The sequence below is a fragment of the Parasteatoda tepidariorum genome, chromosome 11, assembly GCF_982258835.1.
Source record: "Parasteatoda tepidariorum strain Cologne lab strain chromosome 11, Ptep-v5.0, whole genome shotgun sequence".
NCBI lineage: Eukaryota > Metazoa > Arthropoda > Arachnida > Araneae > Theridiidae > Parasteatoda > Parasteatoda tepidariorum.
The window spans coordinates 70,490,934-70,514,778 of record NC_141765.1 but is presented as its reverse complement, the minus strand read 5'-3'; the positions used below and the strand labels follow the sequence as shown (position 1 = coordinate 70,514,778).

The following is a 23,845-nucleotide window of genomic DNA, read 5'->3' as shown; positions in this document are numbered from 1 at the left end:
TCTCTGCTACCATTAATTATTTAAATGGACAAAAAATTATGTTATCTAACATGCGTGGTTAGTTAATATAATGTCAAGTAATTTATGAATTCAAAACGAAAATTGAGTAAAAATGAATTTATATTAATGCTTTGTACTGTGCTATTCTTTATTTAGTACTGACGTGATAAAAAATATGGCATTTGAAGTATGCTTATTACTTTAATGAAAAAGCAATTATTTAATATCCGAGGAAAATATTTAACCATATATATAATTATTAATTAACTCTATTAATTTATACCAAATCACTCTTTCTACTAGCGTTTGGTGAGATAAGAACTTCAGATGACATTCCCAGCAATAATATTCATTATCTTAACATCAGAAAGCACGTGTTTTCTTATCATTACCTCAGTCAAAATGATAATATTCTACGTTTTAAAATACCAGCAAGAAAAATAAACATATAAACTTATGTATTAGTAGCAGATTATGAATAAAAATCAAACATTTTAACTAGGTTAAGTTTTTATTAAGTATTTATTAACTAGGTTAAGTTTAAGTTTTTATGGACAATTAATTTGATAAATTTGGTTGTTGTAAGTTCGTATTTATAACTAATTTTGTCTAAAATGAACATAAATTTATGTAATTTAAAAAAACAACATAAAATACTGTAACAGGGATTCTTCTATATCTGCATTTTATGTCAGTCAGCACGCTTTGGAACATTCTGTAACACATGAAATGAACGTATCAGGCGTAACCAAGAATTTGGTTCACCTACGTCAATAACAAGCGTTGTATGTCACGAGCTATCACTAAAAGTTTTATATCTTACTTAAAAAAATCTTAATAAATAGTCTCAGTTTCAATTCTTATCCTCAGTTAAGAAAATTTGATTGGCTTCCTGTTCACAAATTGTACTGATACAGAACCTAAAATTACTCAATGTAGAAAAATGCTTTTTCCTCACCGAGACATTGGGATGGCTTCCTTTCTTTGAGGGTGAAAGAAAAAAAATAACTTTTGTTTGAAGATAACTCTGATTCAAGACAAAAGTAACGTCCCGTACTCTGGGTGAAATATTTCTTTACTAAATGCCGATTCAGTAAACGGAACTTTTGTTATTCCTATTTCACGCGAAGCAATAAAATTTGGAGTAAAATTTTATTTTTCGCTATGCAATTAAGTATCTAAAAATGGTTGCAAACATTGTAGAGATCAGCCAGATAAAATCGAACCTCGCTATAATGAACCGTTTGTGCACATAACAATAAGCTCACTATAAACAATAGTTTACTAATCCGATTGCTTTGAAATATGAATTTTAGCATATTGTTGGAAATAACAATTATGATTATAAATAATTTGCTTAAAAAAGTATTATCTAATTTGGAATTTTTCAGGCATTTATTTTTTTACTATAAGCGTATTAAAATAACATTAGTTAAATAGCAGTTCGGACTGGACCTCTAAAAAAGTTTAGTGCAACTGGATGTTCACTACATCCCTATAAAAGGTACTTAATTAAGTGGACGAAGCTTTATAACAAATTTTTTAGACGTTTATCCTTCCAATTTCTTCCTTTTTGGAATTTTTCAGGCATTTATTTTTTTACTATAAGTGTATTAAAATAACATTAGTTAAGTAGCAGTTCGGACTGGACCTCTAAAAAAGTTTAGTGCAACTGGATGTTCACTACATCCCTATAAAAGGAACTTAATTAAGTGGACGAAGCTTTATAACAAATTTTTTAAACGTTTATCTTTCCAATTTCTTCCTTTTTGGAATTTTTCAGGCATTTATTTTTTTACTATAAGTGTATTAAAGTAACATTAGTTAAATAGCAGTTCGGACTGAACCTCTAAAAAAGTTTAGTGCAACTGGTTGTTCACTATATCCCTATAAAAGGAACTTAATTAAGTGGACGAAGCTTTATAACAAATTTTTTAGACGTTGATCTTTCCAATTTCTTCCTTTTTGGAATTTTTCAGGCATTTATTTTTTTACTATAAGTGTATTAAAATAACATTAGTTAAATAGCAGTTCGGACTGGACCTCTAAAAAAGTTTAGTGCAACTGGATGTTCACTACATCCCTATAAAAGGTACTTAATTAAGTGGACGAAGCTTTATAACAAATTTTTTAGACGTTTATCCTTCCAATTTCTTCCTTTTTGGAATTTTTCAGGCATTTATTTTTTTACTATAAGTGTATTAAAATAACATTAGTTAAGTAGCAGTTCGTCCTAAAAAAGTTTAATGCAACTGGGTGTTCGCTATATCCCGGTACATTATAGCGAGGTTATGCTGCATTAACAATATTTAAAACTTCAAATTTTTTAATATAAATTTCAGCATCAATTTTCTGGTTAGAAAATACTTTCTTTAAAAAATCTTATAATACGAAGATAACTTTACTAATATTTTCTTTTCTTTCTGTAAGTTTATGGCAACAAAAATTACGTGAAAAGTGATTTTTTTAATAAAAGTACTATCATCAATGTGGAGGCAGAATTAAAAAGTCCTTTTTTCATTCTGCTTTTTTGCACTAATCGTGGTGATAGTATTTATTACAGTACCCAAAATACTGAATGCCTCGTTCAACTCTCTGATTTGTGCTCAATGCATAGTTATGCTCTAGTACTAAAACAACCGACAAACAAACAACCTACACTATAGAAATTTTCTTTAATCAGCCCTTTATTGATGTATTCGCCGTGGGAAGTATACTTCCCACCAACTTCATAAATTTTTAAATGCCAGTGTCATACATTTTTAATTGCCATTTCCTCACCTATGATTTATGCTGCCTTCAAATGCTATAAAATTTTCTTTAATTATTGATTTATTGGTAGTGGGAAGTATACTTCCCACCAACTTCATAAATTTTTAATTGTCAGTTTCATAAATTTTTAATTGCCATTTCCTCACCTATAATTTATGCTGCCTTCAACTGATAACTCAGATAAAAAAAAATTGATAAAAAATGAAAGATTTTTGTTTTCATGTAAGTTTGTAATAGTAAATGCTACGGAGCAAGAGGACAGGGAATACTGATAAGCTATTTTCTTTTGTGCGTTATTCCTTCATTTGATCATTTCTCATCAAGTTTATTTGTAGTTTATATACACGAAATTCTTAAATTCGGTAATTTTAAATCACAGAAGTTTAAGTTTAGGGCAAATTCATTACAGTAGGTAAAATTTTAAATATGCCACTAAAAAAAAATTTCTTAATAATCTAACTAATTTTAGGTAATAAGCAAAGCGAATTTTTTATAAATAAATCTCAGTCCAAAAAATATTTCATCTTATCATCAATAGAAAAAATAGTTCTCAATAAAGAGTTAAATTCTTTGGGAATAAATTTAGAAAATTTTATGGCGCACCATCGACTTTTCAAGACTATTAAAGTGACCAAAATCACGTAAAAAAAAAAAAATCTGAGAAAATAGAGTGAATTCTAAAATCATAGCCTGAAAGAAAATAGATAAATCATGAAAGGAAGCGGGTGAGAAAAAAAAAAAAAAAAAAAAAGAGCAAAGCAATAAGATATCTGTAACTAGAACTAACAATGTTTATTTTTAGCAAGGAGGGATCGGTGCTTCTCCGTCACCCACTCTCTTACGTCACTTGAGCCGGCAAATGACGTCACAGACTGCCATTCTGACAGGACGCCAACGCATGGTCAATGAAACAATTGGAGTGATCAGACGGAATAATGTAATGTAATGTAATGCGCTAGATCCAGATGATCAAAATATAAACAAATAAAATCCGTAAAGTTTAGAAAGGAAAATATTTATGTCCGGACTATTAATCCTGTGGTAACTAAATATATTGAATTTTCTCGCCCTTAATCTGTGTTTGAAAATGATAAATCACGATATGAAAGTTATTATACAATATTTTTGTTCCTAAGAAAAACAAATCTTTTTCTATCAATTATTTATCGCATCCAATCAATTATCAACGTAGATACGAAATTCAATATCTCTTTCACTAGTTGTTTCTTTGTTTTACTTTATGTACAGATTTCAAAAACTGATTAAATGCATGTATTTTCCTTTCGAACAGAAAATAATGCAAATATACAAGTTTGTAAAAATCTTTTTAACGATTATAAATGAAAAGCGACAAAAATGTTCAATGTACATGTGCTTATAATACATAAAGCAACACTTCTTTCTTTCCAAAACTTTTTTTTAAAAATTATTTACAAGTTCTTCTATGCGATTTCCATATATTTTTTAACCGATAACCTGTCTTAAACTACTTCCTCCACCTCGCCATCTGTAGAGACGAGCCATGGTGACTCAAGGGATAGAGCGCTCACCTCAAAATGAGGTGACCCGGGTTCGATCCCAGCCACAGCTGGTAGATTCGAATTCCGCACTAGGCTCGCACTGACCATAGTGCTGACGTAAAGTATCCTCAGTGGTAGACGGATCAAGGGTTACAGTTCCTTTGCGTCAGGCTAATCGTGGAAGGTTTTCGTGGTTTTCATCTCCAAGTAACGCAAATGCGGGTTAGCTGCAAAAAATTTTCCTCACGAAGGAAAATTTCTTCCAATACTTGATCCAAGAGTTCCCTTGTCTTCTGGATTGGGTTCAAAATTACAAGGTAGTACTTAAAAAATTACAAGGTGAACATTAGTAGCAGTAAACCCTTATTTGGGTTGGTTGTTCAACAACGGTTATAAAATAAAATGAAACCAATTTAGGAAGCGAAATAAGTGGACATCACTTGGCACAAAGTCTGGACTATATGATGGGAGCTCAGTCTGTTCTCATCCAAAAGATGTTTAATTTTATATGTTTTAACATTTTTAAGTATAAAAAAATATTTTATGAAAAACAATAAATAATTAAATTTCAAAACAAGAAGTAGTGCTAAAATGAGTGTGAAAATAGGTTATAATTTCTAATTTTAATTATGTTGAATAAATAAGAGAAATTCTTAACATTTATATATTTAGTATATACTTAAGTAAAAATTGGCGCACGACGACGTAGCAAAAGCTTCAACAACATTCGAAAACGTAAACAAACGATTCGATAGTAAAATCATAGAAGATAAAGTGATGAATAGGAAGAGGTTAATAAAAACTTGTTGAAAGATAATATGTCGTTATAAAAAAATAAAGTAAAATAGTTATTCAAAATGTCTCCTCATTAGAACTCAAATAATGATAATATCGCATAAAAAGTAAGCTGAAAAAAAGTGCTTGTTTTGCAAACGATGGACACGCATAGTGAATTTATTATTTATCCAAAACAAGATCTCATTTATTCATTTATTGTATTCTTAGAAATTAAAAACAATTGCATAGAATCTTTTCAATATTTTTAGAGAAACACTATCTCCTTGCCAACACTTGAACAACGTGTCCGTCCTGATGAGGAGTGTCGTGTTTTGGGCGCTCGAATTATATACACTTTTTTTCGATTTTAGCTATGAAAAAATAACAATTAAGTTTCAACTAAATAATAAACTTTCATTTTAGTTCTGTAATTTTTACCCCTTCTCTTTTTCTTTTAAATTTTAATTTATATCCTTTATTTGGATTGTATTTTTTCCAATATAACTTTTCGAGTAAATTTTTTAGTCTAGATGTTAATAATTCCTAAACAAAGACAATCATTTTATAGCTATAATATCACGCATTCAAATGTTATAACTTATTTGTGTTATAAAAGAACATTTCAATTGCGCATATTTTAAAAGAGTATTTCAAATAATAGAATCAAAAATGTTTTTTTTTATTTAAATCTTGATGTTGGCAACTACGGAAAATCTTTATGAACCTACATCGCAAAAATTATAGAATAGCTACATAGGCTTAAAATAATCGTTAAGAAAAACTCTTAATAACGCGAACTTAAAAAAGAAATTTTAATTTAAGTGAATTCAAGTGCAGTGCGATCTATGAAAAAAGTAGTAAAGAGTCTTATGTAATTTATGAAATCTGATAAATCAGTTTTTAAAAAAAACTTTTTTTCTACAAAACGATATAAAAAGAGCATTTGCTTAGTTCCCTATAGTATAAACATGTTTATATTAACTATTAACTTCATTTAAAGTTATTATATATATAAGTTAATTATATAGTAGTTATTATACATAATAGTTAATATATGTTTATATTAACTACATATTTCAAACTATTAAACAGTTTAAAATATGTAGTTAATATAGTGGTTTCTTAACTATACTAACAAGCTTCAAAAAGCTATGGAAAAATTAATTCAGCATTTTATTTATTTAAATTATTTATTTGTGGGATAAAATTATTAAAGATATTGCAGCTTATAAAGTCAATTTCTTTTCTGCAAATCGATATAAAAAAGGCATTTTTCTGCTTTTGTAGTTTAAATAAGTATAAATAACAAGCAATTGAAGAAAAAATTACGACACGCATGAAATAACCACATACAGTTGATAATGCATGACTTGCCTTATTCAGAGATGGAAGATTAAAGCAATATTACAATGCCCTTCATTAAATTTTTCCATTTCTTTCTGACTTAAATAAATTTCGATTTCTAAGAAAAATTTTCAGTTTTCAAATAAAACAAATTTGGTAATAAACAAACATAGAATAGCCTATCTAGAAAATTTCTCTTGCCACAGAATCTGCTATAATGTAAACAAAACAAGAACAAATTTTAGAGGGAGCAGTTTTTTCTTCTCTCGTCTATCATGTTTATTTTATTAGCAATATTTTATTAGAATACTCATTTGATTTTTTGAGGTATTCTGAAAACTTAAGGTTGTAAAATAAATTTTACGAAACTTCAATTTTCAGTGAAGACTTAGAAGAGAAAAATAAAACTGTATAAGATAAATGAATCTTCATTTTTAAAACGAGTTTTCCAGCTAACCATATTGTCAAACCCGCTATAGTGGTGCGTATAAAACAATCTTATAAACTATTTTTTTTTTTATAAATTTTTCATTATTAAAATTTTTTTAATCTTATAAACGTTTTTATGAGGTTATAGTTAATTAAATTCCCAATCATTTCGTTTATTTAAAAAAAATGAACTTTTGCGATTACAAATAAAGCACAGAAATCAGGAAAGCTAATAAAAATATATTGTATAGCAGAAATTCGACTACCTATAATCTTATATGGATAAATAGTTTCAGAGGTATTGATGGTACAAGGTTGAGAACATTGTCCCACCAGAACCCCACATATGAAGGGAAGGTGGAGAGGAAGCTGTTACTGACACACACACACACACACATATATATATATATATATTATTTTATTTTACGTCGCACAAGAGCTGCACAATGGGCTATTGGCGATCCTTGAGAATTATCCGAAGACATATCATCGCAATTTTAATCTTCTGCAGAGGGGGTGGCTCCCCTGCTTTGGTAACCCGACGACATGTGCGCCGAGGACCGATACCACGCACCCTCGGTTCCTACGCAGGCTGATCAATGTGATCACCCCCCCCCCTCTAACTAACCGCAGCCTGCAATGCGTGACTTCGGTGAGAAAGACAGAAAGAGAGAGAGAGGGAGCGAGACGAGAGAGGCAGAGATTGAATAAAAATTATGATAAAAACAGGTAACTTTCCTAGAAATAAAACTCTCACATTTGATGATTCAGCAATTCGTAAGATGTATTCGCTAAATTTGAGAATCATTTCGTCGCGAAATCTCGTGATTTGTGACGAAACGCGAACTCCCAAATATATGACGAAAATGTTTCTTCACCTCGAAATCTCATCGTAATGCTTTGTAGTATATTGCGAAGTAAAATAAACGCTAGACATTCGAAAATAAAGTGACGAAGCAGTCCAACCCGCATGTATGATGATCAAGGATTTGGCCTGGTGCCAAGAAGATCTGGAGTTCGAATCCTGCTTCGGGCATGGGTGTAATTTGTCAATCAAATCTATCTGTCCTCATTGTATTGTTTGGGATAAGTTGATTAAACTATATTATGAATCCCACAATAAAGTGATTATAAGGAAAGCTAAATGCATTTGGCGCTGCAAGTTTCTTTTTTTTTTTTTTTTCTTTTTTAAGAAATAATAGTACGGCTAAATATTTTACAAATTTTTCCGAAATTCATTTCCCCGAAGAAGTAGTTATTTCGTCACTTTGACGAAATTTTTGCCCGGAGTATATACCAGGAAACTGTTTCGTCCAAAACAAAGTTTCATGAAATTTGAGTATCTATTTTTTACAGTGAAGAAATAAAGGATTAAAATAGAGAGGGAATAAAAAAATATATTCAATCAATTCATACCAGAGTGAAAATAAAACAGTGGAGGATTCAAAGCTTTATTTGCTCATTATAATTGAAATTTAATTGAATTTGGGATATCACATTGTTCTTGATGAGAGCTTAAGGTTCGAAATAGTTTATTCTAGCAAAAAATTTTCTGCAAATATATGCTTTTGACGTAAATAAAATTTTGAAGATTCATCTTGTCAAACCTATTCAAAATGTTTATTAATGCTTATTAACCTATACAAACTAAAAATCTTTTTCAGAGTTTAAAATTTAAAAAAAAATTTAAACAATTTTGCAATAACAATAAGAGATGTTAAAAGAAAGTTATTGAAAGTGATTGAGTTGATGAGTTGTGTTATTGAAACGAACAGAAAGATTTTTTTAAATAAGTACTTTTTTACATAGGTTTCACATAATTTTTTGATACAAGTTTCAATAACTCTTTATTTCCCATTGATCAAGCCGCTTAGGAAAAAAGCTAATCGATACTTTCTTGAAAATTCACAAAGAAATAGGGAAGTACAAAATAATTTAAGTAAAAAATAATAAGATAAACAGATCTCGAATATTATAGGGAATAATACGCCTTTTTGGAAAATTTATTTTCAAAAGAAAAAAATAATTAAATAAATAAATAAAATTTTAAAGAAATCGAAATAATATAATGAAAAAATAATATATGTAAAAATAATTTAAGTAAAAAATAATAAGATAAGCAGATGACGAATATTATAGGGAATAATTCGCCTTTTTGGAAAATTTATTTTCAAAAGAAAAAAATAATTAAATAAATAAATAAAATTTTAAAGAAATCGAAATAATATAAGTAAAAAATAATATATGTAAAAATAATTTAAGTAAAAAATAATAAGATAAACAGATGACGAATAATATAGGGTATAATACGCCTTTTTGGAAAATTTATTTTCAAAAGAAAAAAATAATTAAATAAATAAATACAATTTTAAAGAAATCGAAATAATATAATTAAAAAATAATATATGTAAAAATAATTTAAGTAAAAAATAATAAGTTAAACAGACGACAAATATTATAGAGAATCATATGTCTTTTTGGAAAATTTATTTTCAAAAGAAAAAAATAATTAAATAAATAAATAAAATTTAAAAAAAAAAATCTAAATTAAATCGAAAAAAATTAAAAATAAATAAAACCTCTCCATTGCACGAGAAAAGGAGATTTGATTAACCCAGAAACTAATTCAAAATGTTTATTTTGGAATGAAAGAAAATTGTAGTTAATTTCATTTTAAATTATCATAATTATTCACAGGTAAAGAAAAATATTATAGAATTGATTAGCCAAAATCGGACAAAAGGTGTTTACAAGTGAAGCACTAACTGACTGATTTAATACACTGATTGGATTCCATTAAAATATAAAATACAATGAAGAGATCATCTAGGGTTGCAAGGACGTTTGAAATTAGATCACATAATGCATTCAGATCAGGTACAACAAAAGGAAAAATGACGAAATAAGAATAAAACAAACTGTTTCTCGATAGTTAAATACGAGTCATTGATTAATTTTACTTTTGCACCTTGTCTAATTGTTGAAGAATCAGATCATTTTTTGAATTACGATTTTTACTTGAGGCAATGTGATCATTTGACTGATACGGACAGCTCAAACCTTCACTTTTATATTTCTTGAAGGTTTGTAAGAGTTCAGGAGTAATTCGGTTCCTGGTACACAGAAAATTTTAATCATTTTATTCGAATAATTTAAAATGGAGTCTATTAGGGCTTAGGATGTCAATAATTTCAATCACGTGATTAGCGGTTCAAACGCGATTTTAATTATTTAATTTTTTAAAAAAATATTAAAACTAATCGAAGTAAAAAAATAAGTATAATTTGTAAAATTCCTCAAAGTAGTGAGAACAGAATTTAGTTATTCAGGTTTGTAAGAGTTCAGGAGTAATTCGGTTCCTGGTACACGGAAAATTTGAATAATTTTATTCGAATAATTTAAAATGGAGTCTATTAGGGCTTAGGATGTCAATAATTTCAATCACGTGATTGGAGGTTCAAGCGTGTTTTTAATTATTTAATTTTTTAAAAAATATTAAAATTAATCAAAGTAAAAAAAATAAGAATAATTTGTAAAATTCCTCAAAGTAGTGAGAACTGAATTTAGTCATTCAGGCTTTTTTTAGTGTCTTATTAATATTACTAAAGTAATTAAATAATTTAGTATTTTTTCTGTACAAGACTTGATTATAATTTCTTAGAGTAATGCAAAAGTAAAGATGAAAGTATGTAGCAAACCCACATTAAATTGAATTCGCAGTTAAGATGCATTTAATTGAAAAAAAGTCATGTTTTTCTTGTGAAATTTGATATTTGACAGCATTTTCGTGTTTTTAAATTTAGCGTTACCGGTATTAATATTTATTTTATTAGACTTTTTTGAAGTGATATTGCTTACCAGAATATCGCAAAACTTCCACTGAGATTTACATAATGTTTTAAATTAGTTGATGCAAGAAGGATCCTATTTGTTTTTACTGTAATAACAGAGTCAATTTTCAGTTGCACATTTATATCAATCTATTAAATATGTATTAATTTTTCTTTAAAAAGTAATCTAAATACAGATTTAATAGCAATAAGATCATTCAATGCATTCAACAGTTCAATTTGAAAAGAAGAAATGTTTAAAAATGTTAATTTTAAAAGAAATCTAATTTTAATAAATTTTAATAAGAATTTTACCCTAAAAAATAATAATAACCTTTTTTGAACATCCTATTCAAATTGAATCAGCATATTTAGATAAAAAAATTTTAAAACTTTTGCAAACACTTCTAAAAATCATTAAAAAAGAAAATTCATGGCTATAATGATGAAAAGCTTTCTCAAATAGAGAGCTTTAAAATCTCTAAATTACATCAACCATAATCTGTAAAACAAGAAAAAGCTAGAAACCCATTCATTTAGCATTTTAATAAAGACTAATTTAACTAAAAGAGTTTTTATAACGGTAAAATAACGGGAGATAAAGTAAATTTTAGGTACAATAAGAATAATATGAAATAATATTTTACTTTTCTCCTTTTTCTCTAATCATTATATACGATTCGAGTCAATATGCATTCTACTAAATTAGTCAATATACATTCCTTTCATTAGTCAATATACATTCCTTTCTTTAAAATGATTGACTTAAACTTGAATGGTTTAAAAAGCAGAAGATTATTTATTACTATTAATTTAAATTATTTATAAATCCTAAATGCTTACGTTATATTCTTTACCATGTCGATTAACTATTTTCTAGACAAATAACCAGAAATATTTACAATCACCAAGACATAATGTACATATGATGAAACAAAAATGCAAATATTTTGTGTTTCGTTTTTATCAGATTTCATTTATGCGTGCAGTAATCGAATCAATACTACAATTATTGCTTCACTTAAAAATAATTTTGACATTTTACAAAAATGAGCGTTGAAACGTTTATAAAATTATTTAGAATTTCACTAAATAAAGGAGTGAACACGATTCCAGTTTTCATTACTTTATTAAAGTATTAGCAAATGTAAAAATAGTTTACATGCCTTAAATTTCATTACGATGATAATTTAATTGGCTTTAAAAATTCGTTTTTGAATTACATGACTTTCAAAATGTTATAAGCCCATGGTTATTTTTAAAAGGCAAAATTCTAAAGAAAAAAAAACGAATAAAAATGTATAACACTTATTTATTTAGCAAATCGGCAATGTGGTTATTAGGTATATGACTTAACTATACTGTTTGTTACACTTAAATAAATTAAGCACATTTTAAAACCAGATTAAAAAGAAAGGTGGAAATCGGAGCTAATTAATTGTTTTCTACCCAATTCTGAATGGTGGCTAAAAAACTAGAATATAATGACCCATTATTAGAGCACTAATTTGAGAATAATATTTTGGGTGTGTAAAGTATCGCGATGGATTCTACAGCCTACTTTTTTGTTCCGATTTATTCGACGAATACAATTAGGTTAGATGCCATTGGCTTATCCTGGATTTGAATAAAATGATATCATCTATTACATAAGGCGTATGTTACTCCTATTAAAATAACCGACAATTAATTCGATCCAAATGTTCAAGAAGCATTATCTTAAGTAAATGTAGTTTACTATTCTACACGGCGAAAAGAAATCTGATAAAATTACAGTACTGTTTAGTATTGACATTTCTAGTTATGAAAAACCATAATTCTTATTAGAATATCCAAAATATACGGTATTTAAACCATTCATTTGGTATTTTTTCCGTTTATATGGTAATGGTTTTCCGAAAACCCGGGTTTTAAAATTATTTGAATTCTTATTACCAATTCTTATTACTTGAAATCTTATTATTGAATTATTTGGAATTCTTATAACCAAATATTTAGTAAAAAACACAAAACTGAAAAGCAACTTTTACTGAATAATTAGTTTTTATGCTAAGCTCTAAGGTATCATGATAAAATTACCAAACACCACATCTATCAAATTTTATAACGTATTATAAAACCATTTTTATTGTTAATTTTAATAAAATGATTTCTAAAGCTCTTCGGTAAAAATTACCAAGCTTTTTAATGTCAAAAACACAGTCAAATCTATTTTATTCTGGAAGTTTTTACCATAATTTTAGCAGTGTAGTGTGCTATTTTTTTACTATTCTATTCTATTATATTTTTAAACATAATAAAGCATTGCATTTCGAACAACCTGAAACAGTTTTTAAAAATGCATCTACTTTTAAATAAATCAAAAAACAATTAAGAATTTTTAAAAAAATATTCAAAAATAAAAATAAAGCCCTTCGCCAACAGCCAGTTGTTGACGAACAAGGTCGTGAAGGCCAACGGCATGATGGTGATTATAAATGTCATATTTATATTTTAAGAATGTCAAAAATATTTAACACAATATAATATGATTCGAGTTTCTTATCTTATTTATTTATTTATTTTGTATTCCATAATATTGTGGTTGCAATAAAATCTGAAAGAGCAAATTTGCTATAAGTTTAAATGGGTCAACAAATATAAAGAAAGGGGAAAAAAAGTTGACTTTTCACACGGGAATAATATGTAGGCATAAAATACAATGACGAAAAAAAATTCCAAACTTAATTTGGATTGTAAGGTGACTTCATTATCAAAAATAATAATCTGTTTTAGAATAGAATTGCACAATATATTTTAGTTAGTAAATTATAAATAAGCATACATAACTAATGCGTATACGTATACCACATAAGTGCAAACGAGCACACTTCTCATTGTCTCATTTTTCATCAAATTTCATTTCACTATCCATATAAAAATCTGTAAATTTGTTGTTAGAAAATTTATTGGCTCCATCAATTTTGAAGTAATACCTTCAAAAGAATTTACTGAAAATTAAATAGGTATCATCAAATATGGCAACTAAACAAGTTAATTTTTCAGATTTTCTTATTTTCATGTAATTATTTTTAATTAATTGAAAGAATAATAATTTCAAAAGTGGTGAAAAAACTGTTTCTCCCGAATCGATTGTGTAGTTTAATTAAAAACTTTTAATTTTGTTGAAACTTTCATCTGAACCTTCATAAGTCATGCGAACCCTCATAAGCTTTTCTATTGATGCAAAAATAAAAGAAATTCATTAATAAGCACTTGTTGTATAATTAATATAGTCGAAAAAATAATTTCCTTTCGAAAATGCTTCAATGAATGAAACCGCTTCAGTTTCATTTCTCAACATTTCGGACTCAAAGATTAGTCAATAATACACGTAAGAGTTTTTTTTTTGTTGGTATCCCGTAATGAAAAAAGCCTTTTATTGATTTTAAAAGTTTTGAAATTATTGAAAATAAAACTATACGAACACGGAACTAAGAAAAATTTCGCAATGCTTCAGGTGCAACTAGAGCAACTAATATTTGTTTTAACTTTACTGATCAGCAATAGAAAGGCAAAATGATGGCAACATAGTTGCGATGTGTTAGATCGATAATTAAACAGAAAGGTAAATAGTAACTATTGGTTTATTTAGTTAAACAAAAGCAATTTTTCGAAAACATATTGCTTTTCCTGAAACTTCTGCTAAAAATAAAGCAGTAAAAATTACTTTAGATAATTTTGCTTATAGTATATCATTTTATTTATTAAAATATATAAAATAATTACGTACTTTTAAGTGACTTTTAAAAGTAGACAATAATCTAAAATTAATTATTTATCATTTAGGTATTTTAAAAATGTACAAAATCATATTTTGTGAAAAGAAACTACTTAAACTAAAAGAAAATATAAGTAGATATTATATAAAAGGAAATTAGTCTATTTTCTCAGTTGTATGATAACATAACTAATTAAAAAATTTTAATCAAATATATGTTTTATAACTATTATTACAAATGGGAATGAGTCAGATTCCATAACAGATATTTGCGATAGCATAAATTCAATGTAACAATAATGTAGTTTTTAAGTGAATGAAGTTCTTAAAATTTGTAAGAAAGCTATTAGGAAACTTGAATTTAAACAGGAATGATAATAAAACTTAAAGAGTTAGTAGCGTAGATAGAAAAGATCGCACTTATAATAGCTAAAATTGTCGCTAATTTTGATCTAAGTGTTTATTGACTATACTTGCTATAATCTCGATAATTGCATGAAATTTTTATAATTATGAGATTAAATTTAAAAAAGTCAGGTTTAAAATAATTTTCAAAATATTTAAATTATTTTCATTAACAATGCAAAGTAAAATGATAAGGAAATCTGAACTTAATTATGAGCATGAATGAAAAAAGATGTTTAACTCCATACTACAATGGGTTATTAGCTTTGATAAAATGAATTACACTATAAATTGAGTATTTACTGAAAATGTTTAAAATTGATTAAATGATAGCATAAATTCTTTCTCTTATTCAGATGTATAAGATAAAGTCGACTTAACGGATGTTTTTCAACAAAGGGTCAAAAGCCTTTGTTTTATTTCTGAAAATTCATCGAGATTTTTTTCTTTACTTTGAAAGCATTCTTTTCATAAAGGTAAAAGTAAAGATTCGTTTTTATATTTTGTTTAAAATTTATACCCTTTCAAACAATTAAATATTTATTTATTTAAAAGAGATCTTAAGTTACCTAAAATAGTAATTTAAAAAAAAAATCCATTACGTAAGAAATTATTTCGCGAATAGACAGGAAAATTGCTGCAGTACAAGTGTTGAAATTTCTTTCTGTTTTATCTCCTTTCTTCTTTTCTATTTCTTTTTTTCTGCTTTTAATATTAAGTTATAGTTAGAGCAACCCTTGTTTAACTTCAAATTAAAGATTCTTGATTGACATTGAAGATGAACCTTATAACTTCAAAGAAAATACTATGAATCACATTTCAGTTTTTCAATTGCAATACTTATATGCATACGCACTTCTAGTGGAAGTGAAATTTTTCTAGAAGGGAAGATGCGTAAATTACTTTTCAGCATCCATTTGATACGGTTTCGTTTACGCTTTTTCTTCCACTGACAAAAGAACAACTATAAAAATTGAATGATTAATAAAAATAAAAAAAAAGAATTCAGGAAGTGTGTATACTAATATTCATATAATAAAAATGGTGACAGCAGCCAAAAATGATTATCTATAAAGCATTTACTTTAATAACAATACTTAAATTTATAGCACTATTTTTAATAGTGTTAATATTGAAATTGATAAGTTTTTATCATTTCTGATGTGCTATTATTGCACTATTAGCATACAATTAAATATGTGACGTTAGCAAATTGCTATATGTTGAACCCTTACATTGCACGTCTGTTAGTGCTCGCTTCAAAATCGTCGTTTATATTTATTTGAGTTTCCATGTTTACATTTATTGAAATCTATAGAAATTATTAATTTTGTTAGATGTTTACTGTTTGCTTTTTAAATTACTTCTTTTCGAAGAAAATGTATATTTGGCTAAATATTATTAGAATGCTGCTTCATTTTGTTTGAATTAATTTTATTCTTATTTATATTTTCGTCACGCTGACCGAACTGCGTAGGGGTCAAGGAACTGGTCTTGTATCAGAAAGGTTCTGGTTCGAATCCCAGACATGGCATGGATGTTCTTTCATTCTCAGCACTATCTGTCCTTAGTGTAGGAGTAACGTTGGCCTACCTAAAAGGTGCTCCTGAAAGAGTGGCCAACAAATCTGTCCTAATACGCCAGAATAGAGGAATGTCAACCCAAGTGGATATTGGGGAAAAAAATATATTTTCTTCACTGAGCACGAAAGGAGAACAAGGCGAAGATTCCACAAATGACACTTTTATTTCATCAAATCCAAAACCGTATCCTTTTGCTCAAAATAGGTAATCTTGAATAAGGTAAATTACATTCCTATTCTATTAAAAAAGAGAGTTTTCTCCTATCATATCCTTAAACGATGCGCATCAGTAACAACGATTTATTTATGTAGACAAAAAATTGGAAGAAATGGAGACTGAATTGATGTCTGAAAAATCCGTTATCAAAGCTTACGCGATGCAAAATGCGTTCCACACGAATTCAACAATATTATCATTACCGAAATCAGGTCAAACTTAAACCACTCGTTTGGTGTTTTTCCTTACGTCTCTAGACGGACAAATTACTTTCCGAAAGGTTAAAATCCTTTCAAGGTCAAGAACCCAAATCTCCACCCAACTAATGTGACAAACTTCCTTACATTTGTACAAGCTTTTGTTGAGGGATCTGACTATGATATACAACGTGTTCTTCGATCCGTGGATTAAGAACTCTAAAAGAAGCCGTCACGCTCCTCGTTTCCTAACACAACAATTTTGTTCAAGTTTGTTAAAGTTGAGAGTTTGGTTTGTCATTTCATTGTCTTCAATGGGTTCTTACTTAAGGGCATCTCTTTGAATATTAAATTATCATATAATATTTTTTTGAAGCAAGAAATCCGGCATTAAAGTATATATCTAGATAATTTATATAGGTGTAAAACATTTTCTCAAATAAAAAACATCTCTTCCTTTCAAGAAGACCAATGAACTCAAAACCATGTTAAGATGACGCCTTAAAAAGAAAATTGGAACCAAATAGCTGTTATCCCCCATTTGCATTTGAAATTGCATTCATATCAATAGTAGTTTTTATTCAAAATGAATAACTTAGGGGGCTTTAGAAATTATAAGTAGCATTGCAAAAAAATAACTAAAATAATAATTGTAAAGGGCATATTTTTTTCAATTTATAAGTGAAACTCAAATTTCAGCTAAACAAATTTTGAAATTTTATTATAGTTAATATGAGGTTAGTGAGCAAATTCATTAAATTGAATTAATTTTTTCCTAATTAGTTAGCGTTATAATAAAATTAAAACTGCTTATTAATGTAAAAAGTAATTCTAATTGGTTTAAAGTGTCACTTGTTGTATTAAGTAATGTCTACATTACATGTTATAAGACAACAATAAATTTAAATTAGGATTGGTTTGTTTAAGTTTACCAAAACCAATTAAATATTTTTTTTTTAATTTTTAAATACAGAGACGATGCATTAATTCTTTGCTCCTATTACATAATCTCAGTGGCACGTCAAAATATTTATAGTGTCACGCATCCCCAAAAATTACAAAATAATAATAAAATAAATTATTACTGCATAACATGGAAAATGGTATGTGACGTTCAGTTACTGAGTTCAAACTAAATAAAAACGCAAGAAAAAAAGCAAGGAAATAATCCCCGCAAAAATTTTATACATTATAAATAATACTAAAAATAATAATCAGAATCTCAAAATTGGAAAACACTGTTAAAGAATTAAACAAAAGAAAACAAAACAGAAGGCTTATGAGTTCTTTCTTTTAGTTCTTCCTTTTGAAACAGCTTTATTATTTCGTGACTTCTTTTATTAGGATATAATTTTCTAAATGGCTGTTTTGTAGTGCATATTGGGAAAATATTTTGTTTGATTCTGTTATTATTACAGGTCGGTAAAGATTCTCCTTTCTATCAAAATAACACCCTTGTATGGTTTCTCTTTACTTTGAGGACTGCTTATTGACAGGTTTTTCTTTTTTCTGGTGAAAGAATGTAATGAACTGAAAGGAAGGAAAAAGGCCGAAAATAGTTTAGAGGGAAGCATGTTAAAGTCATGATAGTCAGATTGTTTTAGCATGTTTTCTATATTATTTATAGTAGTTCCATATTATTTATATTATTTCTATATTATTTATAGTAGTTCCATATTATTTATATTATTTCGATATTATTTATAGTAACTCCATATTATTTATATTATTTCTATATTATTTATAGTAATTCCATATTATTTATATTATTTCGATATTATTTAAAATTATTTCTATATTATTTATAATATTTCTATATTACTTATATTATTTCTATATTGAAACTTTATGTCTATGCATATGCACTGAGAAAAAAAATCTGCTGTTTTAGAGATTAATAGAGCAAAAAAATGAAAGACTTCGTGAAATACGGATTTTTACTTATGTTTAAATTTTAAATATAAGTTTTAAAAGTTCAATTGGATTTTTATTTTTATCATCGTGTCTATTGATGACTGATAATTTTTGAAAGCTTGAGTTTTTTTCTTACATTTTAACATACTTAAAAGAGATTAATGAAAGTATTAGTTTATGAAATCTGGCAATTATTAACAATCATTGCTTATTATTTTTAATAATCGGATTAATCAAGGGGAGTGGCGTTATTACCCGGTTTACCCTACACTGATGTTTTTTTTTAAGGTTCAGTACCACTGCTCGGTATACGCTTTATTATCCCTTTAATGGGGCATATGCGATTTTAGATACTCCAAAAATCTTTTCCCTGGTTAGAGTCCTGCAGAAAAATATTTTTAAATGACTGCTTATAACATATGAATGTTGCTCACCCTATTGTTAAAGCAACGGAATTGATAATGTAATGAATTTTTTTGCGTTAGAAATTTTGTCATTTCCTCCCTAAAAATATAAAAACTGAAATTTTCAGTATATATCATGATAATAAAATTTTTAAAAATTAAATTTTTTTTTAAATGAAAATCATCTTAACATAAATAAACAAGGAATTTCCTTATTATACAAGGAAAAAGCGTGAGAAGACATACAAAGCTTGACAAACAAAGATAAAAAGAAAAAAAATAACAAAAAAAAAATCAGTAGTCCATTCTAAAACGAACAGGAGCAGTTGGCAATTTATCTTCGTCTCTCTCTCTTCCCATTCTGTTAAGATCAAAACCAGCAGACGCTTTTATCGCGCCAAATTCGTTTTAAAATTCGCCAAGTTCGCGCGAGATTTGATAAGGATTAGTTAACTGTCCTTTTTTTTTTAAGTTTCATGACTTCGAGTTTAAAAAAAAAATTTCTCTTTTGCTATCTTTCGGAATTTATAAAAATATTTAACACTTCAAAGGAATTTTACATGCTACTCGTTCATTACATTTAATTTTTTTTTTAACCTAATATATATATATATATATATATCAAAGTACTACGTGCTCCTTAACTGCTTGAAATATGATAACAATCCTTTTAAATAATTGAAAATATTTTTCCTAGCGCTGAGATCCCTTTGCATATTTTTAAAAGAAATTAAATTTAATATAATACGCTACAGACAAGAAATTGAATTCGAAACACTACACAACGAATCCTTATGCATGTTGTAAATCATCTTGAATAATATAATAATAATAATAAACTTAAAATTTAGGCCATTTATATGCCTCACCAATCCAACGAATCTGTTAAACACAAGACGATTTTAAATCTTAAGTAACATAATTTTTTAAGGTGCTAATATAAATCACTAGTAGTACAATAAGCAGGAAAAAAAATATTATTCATAGTTATAGTTCTTAGTGAATATGTGACACAATATTCAAAACATCACCTCAACGTTCTAGATATTGACTGGAATAACAATGTTTTCTATTACTATTACAACCTGTCAAACCAGTGTAGATAATCTCTTATAAAGGTAAGTCAAAATTCACTTTGTTTAAATGTTCAAATAATTCTTACAAAAAGATAACTAGGTCAAGGAAGATATAAGAATTAAAGGAGCTCCTGAAAACAGAAAATTCATAAATATTTTTTATAAAATATTCCATAACGAGTTATTTACATGAGTATAAAATAAAGATTAATTTGTAAGGAAAGCAGGCTGTATATTTTTATAAATGAAAAATATGAGTATTTTGGAATTTGAAATGATTGAATCATTTTTTGATGTTATTAAAATACACTTTTGGCATCATTTAAAAACTAGAATCAAGCAAAATAGTGATCAAATTAGAACTAACCTAAAATTAAAAATATAAAACTAAAATGCATAAATTCAATGGAAGTCATTGTAGAAGAGTTATATAAAATAGATTAACAGAATTAAAATAAATGGCATGAACTAATCACAATTACCGTATAAAATCATAACAATTTATGTTAATTTATTAGAGAATTTAAAGGTAAATTTAAGGAAATAATTGGTTGAAAAAAGTTAAATATTATTCCCCCAGTATTTCACTTTAGAAATTTTACAATTTGTTCTGCTAATTAAAATAATTTTAAAAAATTCAAAAATCATAATTATGCAACTTTCAGTAGCGAAATAACTAATACAAAGTAGCAAATAACAACATGAAAATTATTTACAAGCTTTTCTTCAAAAATCAAGTCTATTATAATTTTTTTAGAAGTCTTTAATTCAAAGAAAAATTAAAACTTGCACTAACTAGAAAATTTACAAATTTATATAAAACACAAGTAAAAAATTAATGTATTTAATTTACAACATTTATAGCAAATAAATTACAAAATTAATTTATAAGGCACGACGGAGCAACGAGAATATATATCAAACATATAAATTAATAAAGTAGCTTATAATTTACTACATTGAATATAAAATAATTTTAATTGAGGTAAGAAATATGTATAAGCAAATTAAAACAATATTCTTTCAAATTCAGGAGCATTGCTTTTCCAAAATATGAATAAGATTATGAATAAATGTGAAATATTTAAATAAAATTTAAAGCGAAAATTTAAAAAATGCTAATTTGTGGTTAGAATAAAACTTAAATCTCTGAACTGAATAGTTATGCAACAACGAATATTTATGCAATTTTTTCCTTTAAAAAATAATAGATTCTCAATTATATTTAAATATTCATAACGTCATAACCCCTGATAAACGTCACTTTCCAGAAGATATTTAAATATATTCTCTATTTTAAATAATTGAAATATTTAGAAACAATTTTTTTTAAATTGCAGTTTAAACAAAAGACTACTTTTAGATAAGAAAACTTACACTTAGTTGTGTAACCAGAGCAATATTTCCAATGATCATTAGTGCATTTTTAGTACTTGAATGTATTCATTTGTATAAATTTTTTTAAACAAAATATGGAAAATAAGATATTTTCATAGAAAATTTTACATTTTTCTAATATCAAAAATTTTTTAATTATGAAAAAAATATTTTGTTCCAAAACTTTTCTTGTTTATTTCTAAACCGATTTGAAGCAGTGTGAAATGAAGGAAAACAAATAGAAGATCTGTTAAGAAAAAAGCACATGGGAGAAGACCTGTATTTTGTAACATAGAGATAGTTGATACATTATTAATTTAACAATCGTTAAAATAATTTTTCAATATTTTTAGTAAAAATAATCTTTAATTGGAATATTTTAATATTTTTCTCAACGTGGGATTCTCCAGTAAATGTAAAAATTGAACAAATAAAAGTAAGCAATTATAAAAACTGTATTATTCTACATATTATAAGTCTAATTTAATTTAAACTTGACAACAAATTTATCTCACTACTGTTTAAATATTTTTGCGTTTACACTAAATTTAATACTCTCTGGAAATAGAAAGCCGCCACATGGGAAAACCGGCTTTTTGTTTGGCAAAGATAGCTGATGCGTTACTAATACAACAATCGCTACAGCATTTTTTAATATTTTGAGTGAAAATAATCTTGAATTGCAATATTTTTCTCTTTTTACTTCGTAATTCAATATGGGATTCTCAAGGGTAAATTTAAGCAAATAAAAGTTTGCTAAGAATAAAAAATGCGTTATTCTACATATTTTAATTTAGTTCAAACTCGACAACAAACTTATCTTACTATGTAAACAGTTATACACCTATACTAAATATAAGTAAAAAATATTAAAATATATAATACTGAAAAGTCAGAGTCACAAAAACCGGCACCAGGGAGAACCGGCTTTTTGTTTTACAAGATAGTTGAGGCTTCACTCATACATTAAACCAAAACATTTTTACAATATTTCGAGAAAAAAATTTCTTCATACGCTATTTTTTTATTTTCCTTCCTAATAATTTTCTTAAAGAATTTGTAAAAGTTTGAGCGTATTAAATTATGCAAATTATAAAAAATATGTTACTATACATTTTATAAATCAGATTTAATTTAAACTTGACCATAATTTATAAAACCATAAATTTATCTTAGTAGTAAAGTACTTTTGCATATAACTGATAATAAATATTATTATAATGCTTAATGTGAAAGTGAAATAACAAATCCGGAAAAATTTCCGAAAAGTCTTTTATTTATGCGCACACTTGCACATGTATTTTAAATTTATGCTTTTTATAGTGTGGCTTTTATTAGTTTATAATATTTTTAGTAAACAAATTTTGATAACTTTTCAAATTTAGGGGGCGATCATGCTCCGTATGCTTAATTAACACTTTGCTACTGAAAATAGCTTAAAAAAATTCACTGACCGAATCAAATGATTCTTGGTCCCATATATCCCTTAAATCACTGTCGCAGTAGGTTACAGGTTCGAGTATTTCCATAATCGAGTCCAGATTCAGATCCAGTCCGCAGTCCAGTTGATATTTTAGCGAATCTAGGGTTTTCCCGATGTTTAGCTTGGTTGCTTCTTGAACTGTGAATCTACAGCGGCTTGCGAATACACGTGAAAACGAGATAGGTTTGCTCGATAGTTGCAAAAGAGCGCCAAGGAATGAGGATTTGGCGACAGTTAACAGGTGTCTGACTTACACGCTTTTCAATGATTAAACCGGCATGAAACCGTTACAATTTACTCAGTCAGAGAATAAATGGTGTAAGTTTTAGTCATTCGATTTACCGTTAGTTACAATAATTGGCAAAACATATATTTATATGTTTTTTTTTTCATGTCATTTTCTTACACAAATGAAAACTCTTATTTTTTCCAATTCAAGATTTTTCCTGCATTGAAATAAAACTCTTTTGTAACAGTCCTCAGTTTTTCATTTACATCATAAATTATCGTGTATTTGTGACGTCAGACAGAAACAATTAATCAGGTAGACAGCATGACTAAGTCCTAATCCTAATCACCAACTAATATTCAACTCATATTCCAAGTTAATTAAATAAAATGTTGTGTTATTTTTATGATTTTGCTAGTAAAGATAATAGATATTTAATTTGAATCTTTTTTTAATTCCAAATAAACTTTTTAGTGGTAGATATTCCCTGTAGTGCGCATTTATTAAAAGTATAATTATGAAATTATAA

The 23,845-nt window shown here is 27.0% G+C and overlaps 1 protein-coding gene across 2 annotated transcripts in view; it reads right to left on the bottom strand.

The window, feature by feature from the left end:
* The window catches only part of LOC107443979 (cyclic AMP response element-binding protein A), a 207,091-nt gene extending 183,843 nt beyond the window's left edge, over nt 1-23,248 (bottom strand). The window contains exon 1 of one of the 2 annotated variants that reach the window (XM_071187608.2): nt 23,059-23,248. In XM_071187608.2, coding sequence (XP_071043709.2) covers nt 23,059-23,133 — 75 coding nt within the window. In that variant the 5' untranslated portion in view covers nt 23,134-23,248. The remainder of the gene's footprint in view (nt 1-23,058) is intronic. The other variant, XM_043040057.3, reaches the window with a different exon arrangement.
* Nucleotides 23,249-23,845: the final 597 nt, after the last annotated feature.